This window comes from Adiantum capillus-veneris, chromosome 24, assembly GCF_014529385.1.
Source record: "Adiantum capillus-veneris isolate H3 chromosome 24, ASM1452938v2, whole genome shotgun sequence".
In the NCBI taxonomy this organism is placed as follows: Eukaryota; Viridiplantae; Streptophyta; class Polypodiopsida; order Polypodiales; family Pteridaceae; genus Adiantum; species Adiantum capillus-veneris.
Window position 1 is genome coordinate 48,803,784 of NC_140954.1, and position 10,954 is coordinate 48,814,737.

Genomic DNA, 10,954 nt, shown 5'->3' on the forward strand with positions numbered 1-10,954 from the left:
CAGTTCCTTTTGCCAATCAATTCTTTATGCCTGTGATGTTGTACAATTGTCATTATTACATTTGCCAATCAATTCATTTTGCCTATGATGTGTACAATTGTCAATTTTGCAAACAATGCATCTTGTGGGTGACTATTTTGGGTCTATTATCTACCCTTGCACTTTTTTTAAAAAGTGAATCAAGTACAATATGGTTGATAGAATGCCCTGTCACCAAAAACAAATTCTCTCGGGCGTCGCTATAACCATCGCTATTTATGGCTCTGTAGCGTCACTATGAGCGTCGCTATAGTCTTCTGTGTAAACGTCGCTATAACCGTCGCTATGACCGTCGCTATCTAGCGATGCTTATAGCGACGCTCATAGCGATGCTTATAGCAACGCTCATAGCGATGCTTATAGCGACGCTCATAGCGATGCTTATAGCGACGGTCATAGCGACGCTCTCGTAGCGACGGTTTTAGCGACACCGGGGGTTTTAAAAACCCAGTGTATTTCCGTCGCTAACAGCGTCACAAGAGCACACAACCTCTTGTAGTGTAAGAAGGCTTCCTTTGTTTGTCCACCTACCATTTCTTGTCAATTACATTTGAAACCTTGTAACCTTGTTCCAAAAGAAGTTGCTTTTCTTTTCTTTTTGTTCCTTAAAGTTGACATGCAAGGCAAAGCTGATGAAGTGAAAGATACAGATGAGGCAACAAATAAAAATGTTTCCACAGTTTTGCAGCTTGAGAAAAGTGAAATTCTAGAAGAGGAGGAAGTTGATGTCGCAACTGAGGAGCAGGAGAGTGCAAATTTTGATGTTGCTCAATTTAGAGCTAGTACTGTCATTGATGAGCCAACAGATGAGGTAGAGGTATCTGAAGCTTCCCTTACTATTCCAAACCTTCCCTACTTCTTTATCAATGGGAAAGAGTATATTCCTCTCAATCATATCCAGTGTTTGCTTAATATGAGGGAGGATTATTGTATTGCAACCATTTCTGAAGCTTCTGAGGTGGCCAAAGATTTTATTGACACAGAAGAAGAGTCAAAAGAGGAGTTTTTGGCACTTGATCTTCATACATCCAATAAAGATTTTTTGCCTGCTCCTGATGCACTTTCTCTATGCATGAGAAGAGTGGAAGAGGAAAAACCTTCCCTCAAAGATGAGGATTTTGAGAAGAGGCTTGTTGAGCTTGGCATCCAATCTTTTGGCAGAGACTTTAAGCTATAAAAAATTGGAAAGGAAGTTGACATAAGAGAGATGACCGGATCATGCAATCTCCTTCAAGAAAAAGTCATTGCCGAAGATGAATTGCAAAAGTTAGTTTTAATTACTCATTGTCTTGTTTTGCAGATTGAACTCCTTGACAAAGACAATTTTCTTGGGAGAGCTAAAGGCTCGAGAGGGAAAGCAATAGAGGGCTCTTCAAGAAGGGATGCCTCCTCTCTCATGCACTACATGCCTACATTGGATAGTGCCACCTTCTGTACTTTCCACATGCAGTATTCTGAAGATCCTGAGTTGCCAATGTTTGCACTGAAGATATTGTCACGGTTTTTAGGGTACACTCCCCTTCAAATCAATGCAAACAAGATTATGCTACTTGAGAGAGCAGCAGCACTTCGAATGTTTGGATCTGCTGCAGGATTCAATGCCTCAAGAGCAGGATACTTTCTTTGTTACTCTAGCTATGCAGCAGCAGCTGAGGAGACAAATGTCAACCTTCTTGGGGGCTATTAAAGAAGAAAGTTTTTGAGATATAGGGATGACATGCCTGGAGATATAAAAAAAATCAAAAACTGATGTAAATTTGACAATTTTTTGCAGCAAAATATCTTTTTTGAATTTGGATCTCTTTAGAAAGATTCAGTACAAAGTTTCAAAGTGAAGCATTAATCTCAGATCTGTGGTTGAGCAGCATGGTTGTTTGATCTCATCCGTTGTAATTGCCTCCTAAAGAACCAATTGAATAATTCCTTTAGTGCATTGCTCCTTCTTTGTCCACCTCCCTTTCTCGTACGTTTGAAAAAAGAAGTCCTCGCTTGATAGTGAGATTTTTCCATTCCCTGAGTATTCCATGTTGCAAGGGGTCCTTGTTTTGAAAAATATGGTCCATGCAGGTACAGAATATGCTAAAAATTAAAAAAAAGTTAGTTGAACTCAATAGGATGCAAAGTAAAATACTATCCAGACTTTAGAAAGTAATTGAATACTCACCAAGTAATATGTGATATCTTTTGCTCCCCAAGCATCTCTAATAGCAGTTATTAAAAGCTTTATTGTCTTTTTAAAGTCATCTGCATAAGTAGCAGAGCTAACTTGCTGTCTCAAAACTTTCAAAAAATTATCGAGCTTCTTCCACACTTCCATGCGTTTGTTGGCTACATCTGGTTCACTTTTGACATTGGTTGTTATAACACAAAGATCCTTCCAACAGTTCCACATAGCATCAACTTGTTTGTTGTCATGGTTACTCAAAAATCTTCTGGCTTTTGCTCCACCCATTGAAACATCTTGCAAAACATCACCGGTTCCTTTTGAAAGAGTGGGATCTTTTTTTAGATGCACTTGACCACCATGAAAACCTATAATTTGAGAGAGCAAAGCCTCACATTTTTCTATGTACTCGTCTGCAAGTTTAGTTGGCTTAATAGAATATGCATAGTCAAGATGGAGTCGAAGCAATTTGTCCAAGATTCTAATCTCTGCATGCATTGTGCATATATGTACATTTTTTAAATCTATTTCTAGAATTGGATCCCAAATCATAGAAGACGATGGGTAGTCGATGACGTTAACACTATTCCTCGATGGTGCTTTTCCAACCTCGTGTTCTGCAAGCCATCCTTTTGTTCCAGTGCTTGCCATGCAATATAGACATGGATACTTGGTATTGGCACCTCCACATACACCAAACATGCACTTTAATGCTTTTAGGTCGGCACTCAAGTGCCATTCTACAAAAAAGTCACCCATGCCATCTACACAGAGTTTTTCACCTGCATTTTGGTCCTGTATAATAGAAGGGATATCGGTCTGCAAAAACAGCCATTTCAATGTATCGTGATTTTCTACTGGTGTTTGAGCTACTCCGATCCACCAAAATTCCATTTCTGATTGAGTTTTGTGGTATGGGGAATCAAGCTTACCCTGGCTATAGTCCAATGATCTATTCATAAGGGATATGGATACTCTTTCCATTTTTTGACATTTTTGAATTTGAGCTTCATCCAATTTCAGAACAAATATAAGTTTTCCTTCACAATCTACTTCTAGCATATTATAGTATCTCACCATAGCACATTGAACATTTTTTATACTCATCCAAATGTTATTAAAAACATTATACTCAAAAGAAGATTTTTTTTTCTGTTTTTCATATGGCATCGTTCCTTCTATATGATAGTACTCTCCAAAATGTTCGGGTATTTCTTCGTTTAATAGAGTCCTAACTTTCCTAACATTATGAGGCCTAGGCAACCCAAAAGCTTTAATCTTGTAATACTTTAAAACCTGAAACCAGGTTTTAGAGATGGCCCTGTAACCCCTTCTACTCACCCCCACTGTGTCACAAACTTCTTGCATTTGAGAAGGTTGGACCAGTAAACCCATATCTTTCAGTAAACTTTGAAATACCAATTTTTTCTTAGTTTGATTTTCAGGAAGTTTCAAAAGTTTAAGAATATCACTTTTGTTCATTACCTCATTCAAAAATCTCGCCCTTTCTTGACCATTGGACATATCAAATCCTAAAAGACTAGTCACATGTTCTCTAGTAATCTTTAATCTTTTTTTTCTTTGTCCAGAACCTTCTGTTAAGTTTACTACATCTCTCATTCGTTTTACTCGTGCTCTTAATCCTATTGGAGTTTCTTTTAAAGTCCGAAGTTGGTGATTTTCTTGTTTTAGAGATGCTATTTGGTTTTCAAGTTCTAAAATTCTTACTGCATTTGAAGACAAAACAGTTTTGAGATATTGAATGTAATGTGTATGATCAATGTGTAAATGAGATAACCTAGAACTATATCCTAGTAAGCCATCAACCCCATCACCAAAAAATCTCATCAAATCATGAGGTGTGTTAAAAGATACATACCTTCCAGTGCTAGGATCCGGTGGATACAAGCTCCCATCTGTCCATATATCAATGTGTTTCTTTCCCTCGTTGTGAAGTTGTTGTGCTTCATTTGCAGTTGTAACTGGTCTTTGATAGACACCCCGCGTAGTAGCATATTCCTGGCTTAGCTTAATGTTCAAGTGAAACTTGCGGTTATCACTAATGGAAGATGTATTAGTCATTGTAAGTAATGAAGGAGCAGAAAGTATAATGAAAATAACGTAGCAGCAGAACAAGGTGCATCAAAGAAGAAGAGAAAAAGCTCGCGAAAGGTGAGAGGAAAAAGAGAGATTCAAAAGTGGAAACAACTATTTGCCGCCAAGTGCAGTAAATGAAAACAAATTTCGAGGTGAGCCACAAAGGAATGTGAAGAAAACGATATCTTTTTGAATATTTAGAGATATGTACCTAGATACGCTTTAGATTGCGTAGATATGCTTTAAATGACCAAAACAGATAAATTTGGAGCCGTTTTGACCACAAACGGCTCTGCTAATTAGTAATTTAACCAATTCCTTACACATTCCATTTTGAGTCGTTTTTGGCCCTAATGGAGCGGAAGTTAAGCGGGGGCAAAGTTAGGACAGTCACGTTGCAGGTGGCCAATTGCGCCACAAGCGTAGCAAGCACAGGGATAGGGGGCAGGGCCAGCACCTCCACGACCGCGCCCGCGGTCAGCAGGCGCTGGGTAGAATGGCGCAGGGCGGCAGTCGTGAGACACCACCAAAGCGTGGAAAACAAATGGTGGAGGCGGAGGCGGCAGCAGTAGATGCAGGAGCGGCGACAGAGTTGGCATACCGTACCTCGACCCATACCTCTCTCTCTCTCTCGACCCTCGACCCATACCTCGCTGCCCCCTGCACGTACACCCCTTTGGGCCCCTTCACCTCCACTGCCCTCCACCTCCCATCGTCCCCCTCCTCTGCTACGTACTCTACTTCCTCCCCCTACTGCAGGGACCTGAACCCCTGCGCGTAAATCGCAGTCTGATGCACAAACACATCCTCTGTGCTGTTGCTGCCATCCTCTGGCGTTACAGACCCATACCCCTTTGAGCTGTTGAACCACTTCACCTTACTCTTCCTCTTTGGCTGATCGACGCTTGGTGCGGCCTCCCCGGCACCATCCTCTGGCTCCGCCGATGCTGCTCCTGCTACTGCAGCAGTACTCAATTGCTTCTCCATGGAAAAGTACCCCTGATATCAACCCTCTCTGTTCCTTGTACGCAACCTGATCAGGTGCGCATTGCCGCGGGAATCCGCGCTGATCAGATACCTGGAACTGCAGCCTGTCCGATCAGCCCCCGGCCCATCCGAGCTAACCCTGCTAGTGCACCACTTTTGAAAGCCTGGCAGCATACATGCATGCAAGCAAGAGGCTGTCTCTAGGCAGCCCCCATGCAGCTAGTGATCAGTTACTCATCGCCATAGCTTCCCACTCTCTATCATAACCGAGTGAGCTTATCTGCACTCATATAATAAACCCAGCTCTCTCTCTCTCTCTCTCTCTCTCTCTCTCTCTCTCTCTCTCTCTCTCTCTCTCTCTCTCTCTCACACACACACACACACACACACACACACACACACAGCTTCTCTCTTCTCTCTCTATCGCACAGAAATGCTTTTCTATAGATAAAGCACGGATGACCACCGATGGGTGGACGTCGCCTCAAGCAACTTGCTTCTAGCAGGACGCAAGTAAACCACATCCATGCAAGCAAGGCGGGGGGCGGGCGGGAGAGAGAGAGAGAGAGAGAGAGAGAGAGAGAGAGAGAGAGAGAGAGAGAGAGCGCAAATGCAAGCAAGGCCGGGGGGGGGGAGCTAACAGAGCATACGTACGTACGAAGGCGAAGCTCCAATCCTCTGCGTCTTCTTCTTCTTCTTCTTCTCTCTCTCTCTCTCTCTCTCTCTCTCTCTCTCTCTCTCTCTCTCTCTCTCTCTCTCTCTTACTTCACGGAGAGCAGAGGACGACTGAGCTAATGAGGTTGTAATATGTATTTCACTGATGAGAGCATAGAATATTAGGCCAGCCGTCTCATTGTATGTACTTCAATGTACTTGAACGTGTGCAGAGCCGCCACCAGCGCAGGCAGTAAATTTTTTTTTGAACGCTAGCAAAGCCGTCAACAGCGCTGTTTATTTTTGTCGTACGCCTTCAGGTCGTAGGAATTGACACGTGGCATCAGAACCCTTCCGCCATAGTATGTTAGTAGATAATTCCTTCGAAGACTTCTTGTGCAAGCAATTCAACGCAAACTCTCCACCCGTAATTTCCATCTTATGGGCCGATGGGAGCATAGTAGCATAGTAAAAGAGGTACTAGGCTACAACTTATGTTCAAGAGAGTGGAACTTTACCTACCAAAGTGGCGTATCTACTCTCTCGCAGCCTCGCTACTGTACATTATGGGACATGGCAAAAGGGGAAAATTTGCAGCTGAAGAAGAGAAGCAATCCAAGTGAGGAGGCACGGGATTTGGAGCTGGCAGCAAACAGGGAACTTGAATAGTAGTCATGAGGAATAGCTCGGGGGCGAAAACAGAGGTCAAGGGTGATATCTGCTCCATTGTACATGAAGTGCAGGAAGGCGACCGTATAAGGTCCTCTGCGTCTTCTTCTTCTTCTTCTTCTCCCTGTCGCACGTATTGCTGGGGCCTCAGGGTCACCTCTTTTTTCATTCTCTCTTTGGCCTTCACAGTGTTTAAGGCCAGAGAGCTCGTGCAGTGTGATCAGCATGGAGCGAGTGGAGCTGGGAAACCTGACGTTGCCCATCAATAATCTTAGCATGTATGACTTGCAAATCAACTTGTCCCTCAACACGGCAATGTCAATTTACAACCCGAACCAGGCCAGCTTCCGCTACAACAACGACGCCTCCTACATGTTCTATCGCCAGTTGGCGGTGGGTAAAGAGTCCATTGCTCACTTCTACATAGCGAGAGAATCGCAGGTGGCTCCAGGTTCCAAAAAGGCGGGTGAGCGGTACTCTTGCTGGAGGCGATGTTGAAAAGCATTCAAAGGAGGACGGGAAATACGTAGCCGTCACGGTGTCACCTCCAAGAGAGAGAGAGAGAGAGAGAGAGCCTATTTACCAAAGCAAGAGAGAGAGAGAGAGAGACGGTAGACCTCTTCACGTATTGGCAGGGGGAGCTGAGAGAGAGAGAGAGAGAGAGAGAGAGAACACCATCTCTGGAGTCATGCATCGCGCTACACAAAGGGAGGGAGGGAGATTCCACGCCATTGTCGTCCCTAGCGCACTCTCTCTCTCTCTCTCTCTCTCTCTCTCTCTCTTCCACACCATTGCCACCCCTAGCACTCTCTCTCTCTCTCTCTCTCTCTCTCTCTCTCACACACACACTCATCACTTTGCTTTCATTCATACACTGACTTGATGTGCAAGCAGTTCAATGCAAACTCTCCGCCTGTAATTTTCATCTTATGGGCCGATGGGAGCATAGCAGCGCAGTAAAAGAGGTCCCAGGCTACAGCTTATGTTCAAGACAGTGGAACTTTACCTACCCAAGTGGCGTATCTACTCTCTTGCTACTCTACATCATGGGACATGGCAAAAGGGGCAAGTCTGCAACTGAAGAAGAGAAGCAATGCAAGTGAGGAGGCACGCTATTTGGAGCTGGAAGCAAGCAGGGAACTTGAATAGCAGTCATGAGGAATAGCACAGGGCGAAAACAAAGGTGAAGGGTGATATCTGCTCCATTGTTCATGAAGTGCACAAAGGAGACCAGATAAGCTGATGGCTGTTGTGTGTCCCTGTGGTAGGTATTGTTGGGGCCCCAGGGTCACCTATTTTCTCATTCTCTCTTTGGCCTTCACAGTTTTCAAGGCCAGAGAGCTGGTGATAAGCATGGAGCAAGTGGAGGTGGGAAGCCTGACGTTCCCCAACAACAATCTCAACATGTATGACCTCCACCTCAACCTCTCCCTCAACGTGGCAGTGTCAATTTACAACCCGAACCATGCCAGCTTCCGCTATAGCGAAGATGCCTCCTACAAGTTCTATCGCCAGTTGGCGGTTGGCGAAACGTCCGTTGCTCACTACTACATAACAAGACAGTCGCAAGTGGCTCCACATTTTGAGAAGGCGGGATAGCGCAGTTGGCGGTTGGCGAAACGTCCGTTGCTCATAACAAGACAGTCGCAAGTGGCTCCACATTTTGAGAAGGCGGGCTAGCGGGTACTATTGCTGGACGTTGAAAACAGTGCTCGAAAAAAACCTAGGTTTAGTGTAATCCCACCTACGAATTTTGGAATTTACCTCTAAATTTTTTATTTGAAGGTGAGAAAACCTATAAAATTTTGAAAAAAGTAGTGTAATTTGGTGTAAAAACCTTCAAATCTTGTCAATAAACCTCTCTTGTTTCACATATGTAGGTTTGCCAAGTTTTTGGGGGAAAAAAAAATCGAACATTGGTTGAAAAGCATTCAAAGGAGGAGGGAAATACGTAGCCATCACGGTGTCACCTTCGATACTACACTTGAGAGAGAGAGAGAGAGAGAGAGAGAGAGAGAGAGACCCAGTGTTCGACATTCCAAAACATACAAATTTCCTTTCCTTGAGTTTGCCTAGAGGAAGTTTTAGAGAGAGAGAGAGAGAGAGAGAGAGAGAGTGCTAGGAGCGTCAATGGCGTGGAAGCTCCCTTCCTCCCTTTCTGTAGCGTGATGCATGACTCCAGAGATGACGTTCTCTCTCTCTCTCTCTCTCACTACAAGAGGTTGTGTGCTCTTGTGACGTTGTTAGCGACGAAAATACACTGGGTTTTTAAAACCCCCGACGTCGCTAAAACCGTCGCTACGAGCGTCACTATGACCGTCGCTATAAGCGTCGCTATATAGCGACGGTCATAGCAACAGTTATAGCGACGTTTACACAGAAGACTATAGCGACGCTCATAGCGACGCTACAGACCCATAAATAGCGACAGTTATAGCGACGCCCGAGAGATTTTTTTTTTGGTGACAGGGCATTGAATGCCCTGCCACCCATCAACAATATTGTACTTGATTCACTTTTTTTAAAAAGTGCAAGGGTAGATAATAGACCCAAAATAGTCACCCACAAGACGCATTGTTTGCAAAATTGACAATTGTACACATCATAGGCAAAATGAATTGATTGGCAAATGTAATAATGACAATTGTACAACATCATAGGCATAAAGAATTGATTGGCAAAAGGAACTGCGGTGACAAATGTAATAATATACATGGTTCAAAAAGACGTATAAAATCCGTCTCATGATACATAAGCTATGAGAAACCCTAAACTAATGCTATCTAGCTACGGCTAAACTGACGTTGTCTATTGAGACGTCTCATCGCGTCCAAGCGGCGTATCTGTCGGATTCTGCAAAAAAAGGCAATAAGACAGCTTTCAGTAAGTATAAACATATAACGACATTTATAAAACAATACAAAAAATAGAAAAGAGTAAACCCTAATCCTAACCATGCCGCCGCGAGAACTGAGAATGTCCACACTACAAGAGGTTATGTGCTCTTGTGACGCTCTTAGCGACGGAAATACACTGGGTTTTTATAACCCCCGGCGTCGCTATAAGCGTCGCTAAAAGCGTCGCTACGAGTGCGTCGCTATAGGCGTCGCTATCGGCGTCGCTATAGACGTCGCTATATAGCGACGCCTATAGCGACGCTTATAGCGACGCTCTCACAGAAGAGTATAGCGACGCATATAGCGACGCTACAGAGCCATAAATAGCGACGCATATAGCGACGCCTGAGAGAATATTTTTTTGGTGGCAGGACATTGAATGCCTGCCACCCATCAACCATATTGTACTTGATTCACTTTTTAAAAAAAGTGCAAAGGTAAATAATAGACCCAAAATAGTCACCCACAAGACGCATTGTTTGCAAAATTGACAATTGTACACATCATAGACAAACTGAATTGATTGACAAATGTAATAATGACAATTGTACAACATCATAGGCATAAAGAATTGATTGGCAAAAGGAATTGCGGTGACAAATGTAATAATATACATGGTTCAAAAAGACGTATAAAATCCGTCTCATGATACATAAGCTATGAGAAACCCTAAACTAATGCTATCTAGATACGGCTAAACTGACGTCGTCTAATCAGACGTCTCATCGCGTCCAAGCGGCGTATCTGTCGGATTCTGCAAAAAAGACAATAAGACAGTTTTCAGTAAGTATAAACATATAACGACATTTATAAAACAATACAAAAAATAAAAAAGAGTAAACCCTAATACTAACCATGCCGCTGCGAGAACTGAGAATGTCCATCAGGGCGTTTAAGCCCTTCCTGCCTGCGTACTCGCGCTCGTACGGTGTGGGATCACGTCCTGTCATCGACCACTGTCAAAACATACAAAGATTTCATTATGTTAGAACTAAAAAACTCATAAACCCTAAACTATCGAACATGCATAAAGAGCAATGTGAAAAGACTTACAAAATCGGCCTCAAATGATGCCCATCCACCGCTCCCCAAGTGGTGCGAGCTCCCTGCCTCTACTCGCGCTCTGGCTGCATCCTTTTGTTGCTTCCACTTGTCGGGATTCTCGCGCGCTGCTTTCTTCGCATTCTTCCAATCTTCTTTGGCCAGCCAATCTGGCCTATTCCACCCATTCTTGATTGCTTTTTGCACTTCGGAACGCTTGTGTTTGCAGTATTCGCGCATTCGAATCTTCATCAGGTCTTCATTGAAGCGCTGATCCCGTGTTGGAACGGGAAACTCATCATGAAGTATGCTGATGACTCTGTTTTTTAAATCACTTGGTACTTCACTCCATTTGTTTAGTATATAGTGTCTAAACAGCTGAGAGCAAAGACCACGCATGCGCGAG

The 10,954-nt window shown here is 43.5% G+C and overlaps 1 protein-coding gene and 2 pseudogenes across 1 annotated transcript; 1 reads left to right on the forward strand and 2 right to left on the reverse strand.

The window, feature by feature from the left end:
• Positions 1-1,199: 1,199 nt before the first annotated feature.
• On the reverse strand, positions 1,200-4,293 carry LOC147426334 (uncharacterized). Its single transcript, XM_086498301.1, has 2 exons — positions 2,204-4,293; positions 1,200-2,118 (listed from the first exon to the last, which is right to left on the reverse strand). The coding sequence occupies exons 1-2, from the start codon at positions 4,283-4,285 to the stop codon at positions 1,885-1,887; spliced, it is 2,316 nt and encodes a 771-aa protein (XP_086354427.1). The 5' UTR covers positions 4,286-4,293; the 3' UTR covers positions 1,200-1,884.
• Positions 4,294-4,665: 372 nt separating this feature from the next.
• Positions 4,666-5,843, reverse strand: LOC147426335 (uncharacterized; annotated as a pseudogene).
• A 55-nt stretch (positions 5,844-5,898) lies between these two features.
• On the forward strand, positions 5,899-8,441 carry LOC147426336 (uncharacterized; annotated as a pseudogene).
• The last annotated feature ends 2,513 nt before the right edge of the window (positions 8,442-10,954 follow it).